The sequence below is a fragment of the Ovis canadensis genome, chromosome 7, assembly GCF_042477335.2.
Source record: "Ovis canadensis isolate MfBH-ARS-UI-01 breed Bighorn chromosome 7, ARS-UI_OviCan_v2, whole genome shotgun sequence".
In the NCBI taxonomy this organism is placed as follows: domain Eukaryota; kingdom Metazoa; phylum Chordata; class Mammalia; order Artiodactyla; family Bovidae; genus Ovis; species Ovis canadensis.
In genome coordinates, this window is record NC_091251.1 from 111,951,131 (window position 1) to 111,968,469 (window position 17,339).

At 46.8% G+C, this 17,339-nt stretch overlaps 1 protein-coding gene across 6 annotated transcripts in view; it reads right to left on the reverse strand.

Moving 5' to 3' along the window:
* Positions 1-17,339, reverse strand: part of EFCAB11 (EF-hand calcium binding domain 11) — a 173,643-nt gene that overhangs the window by 79,631 nt on the left and 76,673 nt on the right. Inside the window, exons 6-7 of one of the 6 annotated variants that reach the window (XM_069597318.1) lie at positions 5,578-5,650; positions 5,059-5,218 (exon numbers count right to left, since the gene is read on the reverse strand). The exons of 3 other annotated variants lie outside the window; for them this stretch is intronic. In XM_069597318.1, the coding sequence (XP_069453419.1) occupies positions 5,614-5,650 (37 nt within the window). In that variant the 3' untranslated portion in view covers positions 5,059-5,218; positions 5,578-5,613. Of the gene's footprint in view, positions 1-5,058; positions 5,651-17,339 lie in introns of those variants that run through there. 2 more of the 6 variants (XM_069597317.1, XM_069597316.1) reach the window with 2 other exon arrangements.

Below are 17,339 nucleotides of genomic sequence, written 5' to 3' on the forward strand. Positions count from 1 at the left end.
AAGGGTCCATCAACCAGAAAACTTATTTGCCTTAAAAGTGTTGTTCTTACTAAAGTCTGGTGCCACTCTCAGAAAGCACTAATTAAGGTTACATTCTCACATAGCAAGGACACAACAATTTATAGCAAGGAAAGAGGAGTACAGTGATTTATAAGAAAGAGAAAGTTCATTAACTCAAAGTCTAGAGTTGCTGACATCAAAACTACTATATTCCTATTTCTGCATCCCGACTACATTGATTAATATCCTCCCAGGTGCCTAAAAGATAAAGGATATGGAGGCCTGGCGGCAAACACTAACTCAACAATGAAACCCTTCACCAAACTAATTCTTAGCTCTAAAAGGCTCTATATCATTGAGATGTTTTAAGCTTCGTGCCTCTCGCGGTTGGGGGGCTGTAAACAATCACAAGTTGTAAAAGTCTCTAACTGTCAGGCAAGTTAAAGAGCCATCAGAAGGATTTGAGCTGAGACACTCCTTTCATACGCAGGAGACCAGTTGGAGCTCTGAGTTAACTTTTTCCAGAGAAAGGTGGTCGGGGATAGCCCCCTGTAATGTCAGAAGAGTATAGTATAGCAGACAGTAAGCAGACAGATTTTGGTTTCGGGGCAGATGCTCAGGCAGAGGACCCCTCGAGACCTGATTCACCTTGCCCCATCAGGTGTCTCCGCAAGACCTGTCCTGGTGGGATCTCCCGTGCTGGCTCCCGGCACACCACTGACTCAGTGGACATGATGTAAGCAAACTCCGGGAGACGGTGAAGGACAGGGGAGCCTGGCGTGCTGCAGTCCATGGAGTCTCAAAGAGTCAGACATGACCGAGCGACTGAACAACAGCAATATGGGAAGGCAAGTAATAATAAAAGGAAATGACTCATCACTAAACTGTAAGAATTAAGCAAATAAAGCAAAGGAGTTCTAGCCACCATTATTAGGTGACAAACCATCAATTTTAAAATTTATCAGAACTGGTAATTTGGGCATTCAATTCATTTCATTTCTTAAAAAATAGAATGTATTATGAGTAGTATATTTAAAGTTTCAAGGTGTTACATCTGCAGCCAGAAGAAGGAGCATTTTGTTCTCATTTATCATTAATCTCAACGTTTAGATTTTGTTCACAAACACTGCGTCCCTACTTTCTGCAGAGATTACCCCAGGGGCCGGGAATGAACTGATAGAAACCATAATCTGGGACCTCCAGGAACTCACAGATGGTAGATCAGCGCTTCTCACATGAGCATGGCCGATGGAGATATTTTTAAGTATGGATGTGAAAGGCCAATTTATAGAAACTCAAATACTGAAGGTGGCTGGCGGGGAGGGACGTGGAGATCTCCATGGTCTTAAGCTCATAATCACTTCTGATGCTTAGTCTGATGGTTCTGGGTGGAGCATAATACACGACAGGCCGTTTACTCAGTCATCAAATCCTTACCGAGCACCTGACCTGCACCATAGGTGCTGGGTGCTGGGGTGTGGGGGCTGGGGGCTGCTGGATGCCAGAAAATACACACCAGGCAGTTAGAAGGATGAGAGAGTCAGCCAAACAAAGGGGCAGATGATGCTCCACCGCAAACAGAACATCTCCAAATGTGGGATCACACCATACGGTAGGCTTGATGACTAAGTTAGATGATAGAGTATATTCACGGATTCTGAGATTTACTTCATTATTTTCTTTTGGTAGCACATTCCATGACAGTTTTAAGAAAACAGACTTTTCTTTATCTTAGAGCACAGCTGATTAACAATGCTGTGACAGCCCCAGGTGGAGTGCAGAGGGGCTCGGCCATCCATACACACGCATCCTTTCTCCCCCAAACTCCCCTCCCACCCAGGCTGCCACACACACTGAGCAGAGTTTCCTGGGCTCTACCGTAGGTCCATGGTTGCTGGAAGCGGGGGAAGGATGGCAGGAAGGGATGTTTGGGGAGTTTGAGGCTGACATGTCCACACAGTTCAGTTCAGCCGCTCAGTTGTGTCCGACTCTGTGACCCCATAGACTGCAGCATGCCAGGCTTCCCTGTCCATCACCAACTCCTGGAGCTTGCTCAGACTCATGTCCATCGACACACTGTTCTATGCAAAATGGATAACCAACAAGGATCTTCCGAGATTTTTTTTTTTTGAAAGAGACCTAATTGACCTTCTACTGCAGTCTCCAAGACCACACAACAAAGAAGGGAACTGAAGCTAGGTCCCGTGACTCCTGTTCTTACGCACTTTTTGCCTTGGCTGGAAGCTTCTGCTCAGGAGTAAAGGAACCTCTTCAAGAACCAGGACAAAAACAGAGTATATTTCTCAATTCTCAAAAGCTTGTGTTGTTACTACAGGCATACTATATCCCAGGAGCTATCAATCTGGGGTGTTTTGGAAAAGATACAATCAGCAAAGGAAAAAAACAAGGTGGATGTGAAAAATGTCTCTGAAGCTATTTCAGTTGCTACTCTCAGAAAATGTTTGAATTTCAACTCTAGTAGGCATAACATAAGCTCATAGGAAATGCTGGTTTTGAAATCTGAATCAATGACCTAGAAATAAATCTCCGAGAGGGATAAACGAAATTTTGAAAGAGTAGAATCAAAGAAAATAAAAATGTTATCTTCAAATGGTTTGTAAAAATAATGTTTTGGGGTGACAGTGTGGAAATAGGTACATTTTAGATCTACAGGTATTAATGACATACTGGCATTTTCTGACACAACACGAGTCAGCTAAGAAGCAGGCTTCCTTCAGAGGGGCTCATCGCTGGAACTAACCGAGGGAAGGCTCTTGTCTACGGTCTCACCAAAGATACAGACATGGCCTCCCTACTCAGGTCTTTGCCAGATGGCACCCCCTGCTGCCACTTTCCTGAGGCTCCTCAAGTGTCAGCAAGGCGCTCTTCTCCAGGACAAAATCAAACTTAGACCTCTTATTTCTTGACACTTCTGTCCACCCTGTCTCCCTGAAACACCCCGTCTTCCCCTTGTTCTCATGGAGCTGCAGATTGCGGGCTCTCTCCTGCCCTCTCCTTGCCCGGCTGCCCCCCAGCCACATGCATCCTCTCAAGTCTCTGCCTGGACTGCTTCCCACTCCAGTCCTCCATCTACACTAAGAGGTGGGGTGGGACGTGGAGATCTCCAGGTTTTAAGCTCATAATCACTTCTGATGCTTAGTTCTCCACCACCAGGGTGAAGCATAATACAAGACAGGCCATTTACTCAGTCATCAAACACTTACCGAACACCTGATCTGCACCATAGGTGCTGGGTGCTAATGGACAGCTCTCCCACCCATCCAGGCTTCCCAGCCCTGGGAGCTCACAGACAGTTCTCTTGGCGCTGCTTCCCAATATCCAATCAGCCTCAGAGGCAATCAGATTCTTTCTGTGTAACGGTCCTAAGCTCTGACTTCCTCTTCACCCATCTGTCTCCTTTACTGTGGAAACACGACTCCTCGATTAAGCCTTGGACAGTTAATGTGGCTTCCCAGGCACCAGCTCTGGTTCATCCTACAGCCTGAAGCCAGATGAAGACCATTCTCTCACGACCCATCCCTGTCCAAGAATAGGTACCTGCCCTGCTGAATCCCACCTCAGTGCCCCTTACCTGGCACGACTCCCCTCCTTGTAAGCCAAACCTTCTACTTTCTCCAGCATGAAATTCCTTCTTGGACGATACCTGCCCAACCTACTCATCTTCCACGGTGAATTTTAATTTCCCCAGCAGTCATATCTGGATCACTCACACTCACTTTATTGCAACTAAAACGCAGTTTGTGTAGAGCCCACAGTAACGGGGGGCCAGCCAAAGGGTTGCCCTGTTTGCTAAAATGAACTGAATTTACTGCAACTCTGCCAAAGCTTAATTGAATTATCCAAAGACTGAACGAACTGAGCAAACATCTGGCTTCAACCATAATAGTCATTACTTTCATTTCTTAAACTATAGTAATAGAAATAGATACACGCGAAAAGCATTTTTTAAATTAGAAAGATCAAGGGAACAAAGATCTTCATACGTTCTTCCTAGTTTTCCGTCCCCTGACGTCTACGGGGACTTTATCACTCTGATTACAAAAGGGTCTTTTGGCGTCTGAGGCGCTAAGGACGGATGACAGGGGGCAGACTCAAATATGTAAAGGATGAGTTGTGTCCACAAGTCTGCGGGTCAGAGAGATGTTTTCCAAATGGGAAATGAATTCTGACAGGAAGCCGCCTGCTGGGCAATGAAGGACAGCTTTGAGAAGCTGGTGATCAGATTCTAGCTACATCGACTAGTCTGAAATACACAGGCGGCGTCTACAGTGTGGAAGCTGCTCTGAGAAGAACTTGATTATGCAGAAGAGGCAGCCAAAGGTCTTCTAAAGTGTGAATGTCCACTTCATTGGGCGCTGATGTGTCACAGAGAACAGGCCCTCCTTACAAAATAACTGATGGTCAAAACCATGAGCCTCCTTGAGAGGCTCATAAATCCTGCCTCCTTCAAATCAAGATTAGCTTCTGACTAGGTAAGCTCAGCAGGAAGTTCCTTTCATAGGGCGGACTGTTTAGGGGGCTTCCCCGGTGGTCCAGCGGTTAAGAATCCACCTTGAATGCAGGGGTTCGATTCCTGGTCAAGGGACTAAGACCTCACGTGCCGAGGAGCAGCTACACCCAAGCGCTGCAACTGCTGTGTCTGCGCTCTGGGGCCCGAGAACCGCAACTAGAGAGTCCGATGCCACAGCCTAAGAGCCTGCCTACTGCCTCCCGCCTGCCGCAATGAGGACTGGACGTAGCCAAATCAATACTTTTTTTTTAAGATTGTTTAAAAAAAATACAGGTGAAAATTAAAATCATACATGTGTATTTATACCTAATCTCCTCCGTACGTCTTCTTTCTAATCATACGTAAACTGCTGCTTTCATTCATTCACTAAGCTTTCATCAAGCACTACTCAAAGCTCCAGGGAGCTGATGAGGCCTCCCCAAAAGGAACTCACAGGCCAAAGACGGGCGCTCACAGACTTGGTGGAAAGAGATGGAGAGTCAAGGACAGGAAATGGTTAACGGGAAGAAATAACACTAAACGGAAACTTCCTGTTTACTCCTAATTTATTGATTGAAGACTAACCCAACAAATTAATGTCAAATAAATCCAGGGAAGAACTCTGCCAGCTTGCTTGTAGTCAGATTCCGTTTTCTGAAATTCTCACGCGTGAATGCGTCAAGTCAAGGCCACGGTGAGGAGCAGATGCTGGAAGACAGTGACTGTCGGTAGAACAGTCTTTATCTCCTACGGATAAGAAAGGGTCCCTGCCTTTATGTCACGAGAAATACACCTGTTGATGCTTATATCTTCTAGTTTGCTTTTGGCAATAGTTTTGTCCTCACTATAAAAGAAATTTAGAATTGCATCATTGTAAAATAATTCTAAGAGAGCAACAGAGAGCCACTACAGAAGTCTTGGAGAACGCACAGAAGTGATCCGTGAGACCAGGTCCTAACGACTCTATTGCTGCCGCTGCTCAGTCACTGAGTCCTAGCCCCCCTGCCTTCACTGTCTCCCGGAGTTTGCTCAGATTCATCGCCGCTGAGTTGGTGATGCTATCTAACCTTCTCATCTTCTGTCATCCTCTTCTCTTTTTGCCTTCAATCTTTCCCAGCATCCCAGCAAGTCCACAGGGAACTGTAATATACCAAAGCAAATCTTGGAATCAAACAGTATCCTCTAATAATAACTTCGGGGGAAATGGAATAAGATGCAACTGCAAAAGCAAACTTACTTGGCAACCTGTGAGGTCCTCCCCTTCCTCACAGGGTCAGAGCCTCTCTCATCCTCTGCAGGACCACCCCTCCCTGAAGAATTGCTCCCTTTTCTGAACTGCTTATTTCATCTCACCTAGTGGAACTGGGGGGCTTCCCTGGAGACTCAGACGGCAAAGAATCTGTCTGCAACGTGGCAGTTCAGTTCAGTTCAGCCGCTCAGTCGTGTCCGACTCCTTGTGACCCCATGAATCACAGCACGACAGGCCTCCCTGTCCATCACCAACTCCCAGAGTTCACTCAGACTCACGTCCATCAAGTCTGTGATGCCATCCAGCCATTTCATCCTCAGTTGTCCCCTTCTCCTCCTGCTTCCAATCCCTCCCAGCATCAGAGTCCTTTCCAATGAGTCAACTCTTCTCATGAGGTGGTCAAAGTACTAGAGTTTCAGCTTTAGCATCATTCCTTCCAAAGAAATCCCAGGGCTGATCCCCTTTAGGATGGACTGGTTGGATCTCCTTGCAGTCCAAGGGACTCTCAAGAGTCTTCTCCAACACCACAGTTCAAAAGCATCAGTTCTTCAGCGCTCAGCTTTCTTCACAGTCCAACTCTCACATCCATACATGACCACTGGAAAAACCATAGCCTTGACTAGACGGACCTTAGTTGGCAAAGTAATATCTCTGCTTTTGAATATGCTATCTAGGTTGGTCGTAACTTTTCTTCCAAGGAGTAAGCGTCTTTTAATTTCATGGCTGCAGTCACCATCTGCAGTGATTTTGGAGCCCCCAAAAATAAAGTCTGACACTGTTTCCACTGTTTTCCCATCTATTTCCCATGAAGTGATGGGACCGGATGCCATGATCTTCGTTTTCTGAATGTTGAGCTTTAGGCCAACTTTTTCACTCTCCACTTTCACTTTCATCAAGAGGCTTTTTAGTTCCTCTTCACTTTCTGCCATAAGGGTGGTGTCATCCGCATATCTGAGGTGATTGATATTTCTCCCAGCAATCTTGATTCCAGCTTGTGTTTTCCTGGGTAGGGAAAAATCCCCTGGAGAAGGAAATGGCAACCCACTCCAGTATTCTTGCCTGGAGAATCCCATGGACAGACAAGTCCACGGGGTCACAAAGAGTTAAGACACAACTGAGCGACTAACACTTAGACTTAGTGGAAACAGGCAGTAAATAATTTGCTCCTATTCATGCTCCACGTCCTTGTCTTTTTCTCCACATAGATCATGCGCTGGTCTCTGAGGACAGGAAGATCGCCTTCTATACCTCTGTGTCCCCGGCAGCTAGGAGCACCCTGCGCAGGAGGCATGTCGGTCGATGTGGCCTCCAATGCTTGTTCTCATAGTCACCACTGAACGTGAATACTAACAAAATGCAGTTGGTTAACATTTTGAAGAAAGAACCTGGGGTTAAAATTTTCTAGTGTAATATATTTTGCCTTATTTGCCAAGATTTCTGAAGAATTCAATATAGCGTATGATTTAGACAATAAAAATTGTAAGAAATAAAACCATTCCTGTTTTTTAAAAATGGACATTCATTTATTGTGAATTTTAAAATCTCTTTAGGACTTCCCTAATCCCTTGGACTTCAAGGAGATCAAACCAGTCCATCCTAAAGGAAATCAGTCCTGAATATTCATTGGAAGGACTGATGCAGAAGCTGAAACCAATCCTTTGGCCACCTGATGTGAAACTGACTCATTTGAAAAGGCCCTGATGCTGGGAAAGATTGAAGGTGGGAGGAGAAGGGGACGACAGAGGATGAGATGGCTGGATGGCATCACTGACTCAATGGACATGAGTTTGAGTAAACTCCGGGAGATGGTGATGGACAGGGAGGCCTGGTGTCACAAAGAGTCAGACACGACTGAGGGACTGAACTGAGGACTTCCCTGGTGGTCTAGTGGGTAAGAATCTGCCTGCCAATGCAGGGGGCATGACTTGGTCAGGGAACTAAGATCTCATCTGCTGCAGAGCAACGAAGTCCACATGCCCCGATCAGTGAGCCCGCGCACGGGGCCCGCGCTTCACGAGAGAAGCCGCTTGTGAGAAGCCCACGCATGGCAACCAGAGAGTAAACAAGTAAATAATAACGATAATAAACTCTTTAAACTTAGATTAAATACACAGAGAACAAAAGATCACGAAGCTTCTCACTGCCATTAACCCTTGTTTGCCATTCCCCTCTACAAAACTCCTGTTGATACAGTCATTCTAATACGTCAATGAGGAACACTGTTCAACATGTTTTAAATAAGTTTTAAATAATGCATAACTGTCCTAAACAAATAGGATCTACACCTTTTTTGAATTCCACCTGCCACACCCCCACACTTAGCCTACTTAAACTCACATCTGGGGCTCTCCAGGTGGTCCAGGAGCTAAGCCTCTGTGCTCCTGATGCAGGGGGCCGGGGTTCAACGCCTAATCATGGAACTAACTAGACCCCACACACGGCAACTAAGAGTCTGCCTGCCTCAACCAAAGACCGTGAGTGCTGCAATGAAGAGCGAAGATCCCTCATGTCCCAAGGAAGACCTGGTCCAGCCAAATAAATAATAAATAAATATATATTTTAAAAAATCAGGCTCTCCAACGGCACAGGAGTGTCAGAGACAAACACCACAGGTACCTTGAGAGCTATGAGCAGACCGGTGGCCGCCCGAGCGTGTCAGGGGAAGGCTGGTGTGGGGACACGGGCTTCAGGGACTCTCAGACGGCCTCACCGTCGCCTCTGAAAGTAACGCACTCCCACTCTCTCACTGATGCCCACGTCTCCGTAAGGTTCTGTGAGGAGGTGTAAGGTTTAGGACATAAATATGCCTATGCTGCTGGCACTGCTTAGCTTCCCTAGAAACCCCAGACAGTCCCCATGGCTGTTGTCAAGGATCCCCGTGACTTGGGAGGAGAAGACCCCACCCACTCCCACGGGTGAGCTTGGCCGAGCAGCAGGGTGCCAGCGCCTCACCTGCAACAACAGGTCCCTGGATGAGCAGGTAGTCTTGGGCCTCGTAACTGGTTGAGGAGGGTCCCAGGACCGTAGCGGGAAGCCCAGAACCTCTCACCGGCTTGTCTAAGCACAGTGGCTTACATGAAGCTCATAAATGAAGGGCACCCCCCACCTGTGGTCTTGAACCTTCCTTTCCTTCTAGAGAGATTCCCTGGGTGGCTTTCTGGTGGCTGTGCTATAGGACATGGCAACCCACTCCAGGATTCTTGCCTGGAGAATCCCACGGACAGAGGAGCCTGGCGGGCTATAGTCCACAGGGTCGCAAAGAGTCAGACACAACTGAGCAACTAACACTCACGGTCTTTCCCACCAAAATAAGGAACGGATAAGCACATGTCAACAGAGGAGCCTGCAGGCTACAGTCCACGAGGTCGCAAAGAGGTGGACATGACTTAGTGACTAGACAACAAGTACAGGTGGAGACAAGTCCCCACAGAGCCGAGGCGCGGACCTTCTGCCAAACGCTCTCCTGCAGACACTGCCCTGGGGCTCTCCCCCGTCTCAAGCACCAGCACCTGCCTTCCAGATGCTGCCGGCCGGGGCATCCCCCGGGGAGGCTCCTCCTGCTTCTCTTCTGCTGCCTTCCTTGTTTTAGGTGCTCTGTAAGTCAGATTAAAGTGTTTGTTTGTTTATTTTTTCAGCAGCCGACTAAAGACAAATCTGCAAGTTCAGGATAAAGAAAGACACTTCAAACTCTGCCTCTGAAGCCTGGTTTTGAGTCAAGTAATTCACTTCCCTCCTAGGGACCAGTTATAGATCAGGAGGAAAGTGGCATGCGTAGCTTCCACGAGAAAACTAGAGACAGAAGCGCAGTCCGCACCCTGCCTGCTTTCTCCGAGAAACAAAAGCGTGCGCGTGCGAGAAATGCCACCACGTGCAGCAAGATAGAAACTTCTCCAAGGTGCTCGTCCCTCCTCTTTGTACTTTAGAAAAGTTAACTCCAGCTTATGCAACAATATTAAGCACGCAGATCAAAACACGGTTCTGACAAGAAGGAAAAGTATCAAAGTCTCTAGAAACAGGGGTAACAGGATCCCAGCCTGCCTGGAGGTCACAGAGCTCAGCCACCTGTCCCCCTACACAGCTTCTGATGCTCACGATGGAAGAGAGTTCCTTATGCTCCCACGTCACTGTTACAATTAAGCTGTCGCATGGCTAAAAGCACAAGCTGTAGGATCTGCAGAACAGACCTCGCCTTCTGGCTAGAGCGACTCCACGGACTGCAGCACGCCAGGCTTCCCTCTCCTTCACTGTCTCCCAGAGTTTGCTCAAATTCAAGTCCATTGAGTCAGTGATACCATCCGACCATCTCAGCCTCTGTCAGCCCCTTCTCCTCCTGCCCTCAATCTTTCCAAGCATCAGGGTCTTTTCCAGTGAGTTGGCTCTTTGCATCAGGTGGCCAAAGTACTGGAGCTTCAGCTTCAGCATCAGTCCTTCCAATGAATATTCAGGGTTGATTTCCTTTAGGATGGACTGGCTTGATCTCCTTGCCGCCCAGGGGACTCCCAAGGCCCAGTGCAGCCAAACAAGCAAACAAACAAACAGAAAATACGAAACGGAGGTGATGAGAGCAGCCACACTGGGCGTGCTGGGAACAGTGCACGCGACAGAGAGTGAAGGCGCTGAGCCTCCAGTGGCGGTGAAGACGCTCAGCGGTGCGATGACGACAGCACCCTAGGGGTGACCTCGCAAAGAGCCTACTGTCTTGACTCTCCAGGTCAGCTAGAGCCAGGAGCTGCTGTCCTCCCACACCAGGAGGGGCTGGAGAGCTCCCAGCAGCCTCCTGCGGGGCTCAGCTGTCAGCAAGGAGCAGCGGCCATTCTTGGGGGATAAAAAAGGACAGACTTCTCCTTAGAGTTTCACTGCCTGAGAAAGACTTCGAGGGTGCCTGCCCTCTCCTCTCTCTCTCTCTCTCTCTCCCCTAGATAGAAGGCAGAGTTAGGAAGGGTAATAAGACTTCTCCATTCTCCTGGGACAGAGAAGTGTGTAGAGTACCTAGAATGTTTTCCTAAATTTCCCAAATGCCTGGATAAAGCCCCCTTAGCACCATAAATACATAAAACATTTACAGCCTGCTTTTAGGAGCAATGAAAAAGAACAGAATCTGGAAATAACTCTTAACTGATCTTAGCTTAGGCAAATATGAGAGCACTTCAGTTGCAAAAATGTCATGATATCCTGATTATCTAAGAAGGTCAAACACGGAGCCTCTCCAGTATTTCCTGCACAAAGCTGGGCAAGGTCCCATTTTCCCATTCGATGAGGTAGCACTCTCAAGGAAAGACACTAACCTGTACTCTACTGAAATCCACATAGGAATCTAATAGCTGCTACGCCATTCACAGCAATCCAACAGTATTAGTTACAAACTAAACTTCCCTAACCTGGTCATAAAAATTTATTATGTAATAGTTGATACACACGAAAGAGTGAATAAATGTTCACAAACAGCTACCTCATGAAGCTTGATAATGAAACCGAAACCTACGAGCCCACTCCCACCCAAGAACTAGAAAACCGCCAATATCACTGTAGCTGCCTCATCTCCCTTCCTGACCTCAGCCCTGTGCTTGCCTTCAGAAGTGACTGCTCTCTTAAACGTCAAATGTACCATCCCCTTGTTCCAACTTTTTCTTTTGCCAAGATGGACCTTCAAGAGAATATTGTTTAGTTTACATCAGTTCAGTTCAGTTCAGTCGCTCAGTCACGTCCGACTCTTTGCGACCCCATGAATTGCAGCACGCCAGGCCTCCCTGTCCATCACCAACTCCCGGAGTTCACTCAAACTCATGTCCATTGAGTCGGTGATGCCATCCAGCCATCTCATCCTCTGTCGTCCCCTTTTCCTCCTGCCTCCAATCCCTCCCAGCATCAGAGTCTTTTCCAATGAGTCAACCCTTTGCATGAGGTGGCCAAAGTACTGGAGTTTCAGCTTTAGCATCATTCCTTCCAAAGAACACCCAGGGCTGATCTTCTTTAGAATGGACTGGTTGGATCTCCCTGCAGTCCAAGGGACTCTCAAGAGTCTTCTCCAACACCACAGTTCATAAACACTGCAAAAGCTTGGAGACCTCTCCCTCCAAATGGATCTGAAGTGGGCGCCATACAGCCTAGGACGGCTCAGCTCTTGTCTTTCTTCCTCAGCAGGCATCATGTGCCTTCATTTCCCTGGAGACTCGGCCAAAGCCCTGAGGACTCTCCTGGCACCTGCCTGCCGTGGTCACAAAATTTCCTTCATTCTCAGAATAGGTGTCTGTCTACACAGCTGTTATCTGAAATGGGGTAGAACTTCCTGCCCACTCAATAGGGACCGGTGTACTTGTCATTTCTAGCTTGTATTATGGGGACTTGAGGCTGCCCGCCGTATTGGTGGGGTAGCCCTCCTCCCGAAGAAGAGGAAGTGCAACCCAGACGGCTCTGGACAGCTATCTGTGAATTCACTGCAACTACCTCCCTAACAGCTCTTCATCAATAAGGACCAAAGCAGAGACCGGCCAACTGCCTGGGTGACTGTATAACTTGGTCAGCATATCCGCAACCAAGTCCTGCAGACTTGCTTCAACTTCTGTTAGGAACCGTGATTTCCTAATCATTTTTCCAGAAAGCCGTGTCACTGTGAGCATCCCATCCTCACTGATGAAACCCTTAAGAACTGTGAAGGATCTGAGAGTTCAGTCTCACTGCAAGCTACCAAAGTAGCCCATCGGTCTCACGGATGCTGCAGAAGGTCCAGGTCTCCCGGCGCAGAGATGAAGGACGTCATAACCTACAGCGCAGCGAGCAGCGCGAGCATCGTGCCTTCGTGTCGGCTTCCAAGCCTCCGGATGCTGCAGGGGGATGTGATGTGGATGGGCTATGCACGTAAAGAGCCACATCCCCGAGGAGGGGCCTTCAGCCTGCAGAGCCCGGGCCCTTTAGGATGGCTGGTAAGCATGCCTGCCTTTTGTTCTGGAAAGAAACACTAACTCCATCCTCTAAGGATGCTTGCTAACCATTCTTGAAAAGGGACGGTGGCACAAAAGGCAGCCAAGTGCCTTACTCATAAGATGTGCAGAAACAAGAGAGGTCCGGGAGTGCCCGTGGTCTATCATTACCTGTCATACATCAATTAAAAATGCTATTTAAAATGTTTTTTTTTAATTTTTATTTAAAATGTTTTAAACAGCATGATTGTTTTAAATTCCATCTTGAACCCAGAAGTGACAGAGCCTTGTGGGAGAATGCGTGACAACGTGCAGGAAAGTGTCCCCCCCCGGAGATGCGCAATTATCAGCGCTGACAAGTACGTGCTTTACAGGTTCATACGTTCGGAGGCTTTGAGGGAGTCTTTCTGACTCCGTTTTTTCTGTACTAAACAAGCATAATGATTTTTCTCTGCAATATTCACTTAGAGTGTAATTAACAATCCTAAAAGACAGGAAGACCTGCTGCGAGACGGAACGAGAGGCCAGCACGCTTCCTGGACAAGCAGCTCACCTGTACAGCAAAGTCTCCACTTCACATTATCCTGCGGTTTGCACCTTTTCTTCCCAAACCTGCCAGTTTCCTCGTGTTACTAATGTACTGACCTCTGCTTTATATTACCCCGAAATTTATGCCTTTTCTTTAAGTCCATCACATTCCCTGAATCACTAACAGACTGACCTCCCCTTGATATTATCCTGCAATTCACACCTCTGCCTCCTGACTCCCATCAGACCTCCCAGCGCCACCGCTAACGTGCTGACGGCCCACAACCTGTACTGCATCTCTTGCAATCTGCACGTATTTTTCAGAAAGGCCGGGGAAAGCCGTCCCGTCACTGTGTGCCTAGGGCCAAAGACCAGAGGCTGCTGGAGCCGGGGCTTCCTGACAGGCCTGTGGACGCGGCTCCCGACTCAGGAAGGCTTTAGGAACTGACCAAGTTGATGAGCTGGGTCCCAAGGTGTTGAGGAAGACGTATATGTCCTCCCTGTCCTCTGAGAAAGTTTTAGGGGCTCCGCAGGATGAGAAAAGTCTTACATCGCACATATTACATATTTACTTACATTTAACACGTTTTCCCCCCGTTACATTCACATGAATGAGAGGCTTTTTCATATGTTAACAGTTTTCTCTCGTTTGTCCTCTTGCTATTTGTTGCATTTCCTCCTGGTCACCCGGAAGCTAAACCATCCTGCGGAATGTGTTAACTACATGGAGTCTGAGATGAGTGAAAGCTAGTAAAACAAAGGGAGGTAGGGATAACCAGACCACCTCACCCGCCTCCTGAGAAACCTCTGTGCAGGTCAGGAAGCAACAGTTAGTACCAGAATGGAACTGACTGATACAAAACCAGGAAAGGAGGCCGTCAGGCTGTGGGCTGTCCCCCGGCTTATTCACCTTGGAGGAGGAAGCGGCAACCCATTCTAGTATTCTTGCCTGGAGAACCCCTGGCAGGCTACAGTCCATGGGGTCACAAAGAGTCGGACACGACTGAAGCGACTTGGCAGGCAGGCAGGCTTATTTAACCTATATGCAGAGTGCATCATGCGGCATGCCGGGCCAGATGTGCTGGAAGGAGCTCAACCTGCAATCAACACGGCCAGGGGAAACACCAACCTCAGGCACACAGACGACCACCCTTATGGCAGAAAGTGAAGAGGAGCCAAAGAGCCTCTTGATGAAAGTGAAAGAGGAGAGTGAAAAAGCTGGCTGAAAGCTCAACATTCAGAAAACTAAGATCACGGTATCCAGTCCCATCACTTCATGGCAAATAGACAGGGAAACAGTGGAAACAGTGCCAGACTTAATTTTTTGGGGCTCCAAAATCACTGCAGATGGTGATTGCAGCCATGAAATTAAAAGAGACTTACTCCTTGGAAGGAAAGCCATGACCAACCTAGATAGCATATTCAAAAGCAGAGACATTACTTTGCCAACGAAGGTCTAGTCAAGGCTATGGTTTTTCCACTAGTCATGTATGGATGTGAGAGTTGGACTGTGAAGAAGGCTGAGCGCCAAAGAATTGATGCTTTTGACCTGTGGTGTTGGAGAAGACTCTTGAGAGTCTCTTGGACTGCAAGGAGATCCAACCAGTCCATTCTGAAGGAGATCAGCCCTGGGATTTCTTTGGAGGGAATGATGCCAAAGCTGAAACTCCAGTACTCTGGCCACCTCATGTGAAGAGTTGACTCATTGGAAAAGACTCTGATGCTGGGAGGGATTGGGGGCAGGAGGAGAAGGGGACGACCAAGGATGAGATGGTTGGATGGCATCACTGACTCAATGGACTTGAATTTGGGTAAACTCTGGGAGTTGGCGATGGACAGGGAGGCCTGGCATGCTGCGGTCCATGGGGTCACAGAGAGTCGGGCACGCCTGAGCGACTGGACTGACTGAACCGAGGCAATCTAATTGTGCGATGAGAGGGATTCCTGGAGGCCCAGGGGTTCGGGGTCTGTGCTTTCCCTGCACGGGGCACGGGTTTGACTCCTTGTCGGTGAATTAAGATCCTGCATCCTGGGCCACATGGCTGAAAACAAACAAAAAGCACAACAGACAAACAACAAATATATATACACACACAAAATCGGCAGGCACTGCAGAGTTTCGCAGAGACTCGAGTGGGTAGCCTTTCCCTCCTCCAGGGGATCTTCCTGACCCAGGAATCCAACCAGGATCTTGTTCATTGCAGGCGGATTCTTTACCAACTGAGCTATCAGAGACTCAAAAGGCACCCTTCATATAGTAAGTCACTGAGTAACTATTTCGAGAGCCAACTGTGCACTTCAGCTGATCATTCCCAAAACAGTGAGCAGGGAAAATTCTAATTCACGGAAAGTTGCTACACTGTATCATGAGTAATGACATTTAGGTCCCAAACTCAGTAATAAAGAGACTGATCGTTACCGTTTTTTGTTCAATTGTTTCTGCATTTGTAATGAAGTCCGTGCCTTCTCTCTAAGACTGTTGGAAATGTTGATCCCACTGCGGCGATGCTGATCACTCACCACCTTGTTGCTTAACTGCTCAGTTGTCCTTCTCTGTGACCCCGTGGACTGCAGCACGCCAGGCTCCTGCCCGTCACCATCTCCCAGAGTCTGCTCAGACTCATGTCCACTGAGTCTGTGATGCTAGCCAGCCATCTCATCCTCTGTCGTCCCCTTTTCCTCTTGCCCTCAATCTTTCCCAGCATCAGGGTCTTTTCAAATGAGTCAACTCTGCATCAGGTGGCCAAAGTACTGGAGTTTCAGCTTCAACATCAGTCCCTCCAATGAACACCCAGGGCTGATTTCCTTTAGGATGGACTGGTTGGATCTCCTTGCAGTCCAAGGGACTCTCAAGAGTCTTCTCCAACACCACAGCTCAAAAGCACTGATTCTTTGGCACTCAGCCTACACAGGTCAGAGGAAGACAACTTGAGACTCTCAAAAGAGAGAAGGAAAATTCTAGTTTGCAGTTCAGACAGACTCTGAAGAATATTTTGAGACAGTGGTGTTTCACCAGATGAATTCTATGGTAACTGTGGTATTTGAGGTTTATAATGCTTTCAGTGTTTACAAGGTCAAATCTAAATTTATATATTGAAATGCGTTCTATTTTCACTGTTGAGTATGGGTGGAATCGATTTATTTGCTTATTTTGAAATGCGTCTACTGGCCTTTAGAAGCTATTATTTACATAAAGGTGCTTTTGAACTTTACAAACATGTTGGATGCTACCTGCTATCCTAAACATTTTAAATAAAGTATTAAATATGTACAAAGCAACAACTTATATCCAAAATAAGAAAATGAAAGATGGAAATTATTGCCAAATGCCTTCTTAAATCATATTTTTACGTAATCATTTTCACAGATTTGTTTTTATCATACTGAATTAAAATACACTTTCTTAAAATATTAAACCATATGAATATCTAAATCTATTTTCAATGTTTTACACAAAGAGTATGGAGAACATTTTTGATAGCAATCAATAGGTCTACTTTGGACAATTATTTTATTTAATGGTTATTACAAACCAGTGTCTGTTTTTTAAAACTGACCTAAGAGACAATTAACAAATGTGAATGTTATTTATTTTAATGTTCTTTAAGGTCTAAATTCACTTTTCATCTTGGCTTGTCTCCTTTTCACCTTGTACCTGATTACTTTACAAGGCATATGTCTCTTTAATTGCTTTTTGTACTTCCTCTTTCATTTTTTTTTAAAATTGCTTGTTGCTAAGCAATGTGCATGACATTAGGGTATACATTCACCATCTGAGAACATGGCCCGCTTGGCTTCATTTTCCTCTATTCCTTGACCTCATTGGAATTGACCTAAACTGTAGTTTCTGCTTCCTTTTGACTTTCTTTTTGCCAAAATACGTTCCCCCATCTTCCTGTCCTTTGATCAGGACTCAGCCGCTACTGTTTCCAGTATTTAGGCCCGCGTTCTGCTGTTTTCCGTTGTTTTTGCTGAGCTCTGGTGGGCAGGCTCGTATTTTACGATTGTTTCTCTGTAGTCTCCTCTGTCTTCTTCTTTCTTTTGTATTTAAAGACGTTAGAAACATAGCTCTTCTTTTATGAAGTTTAGGACCTTTCCCGCTTTTTTTCCTTTAATCACTTTTTCTGTTCCAGAT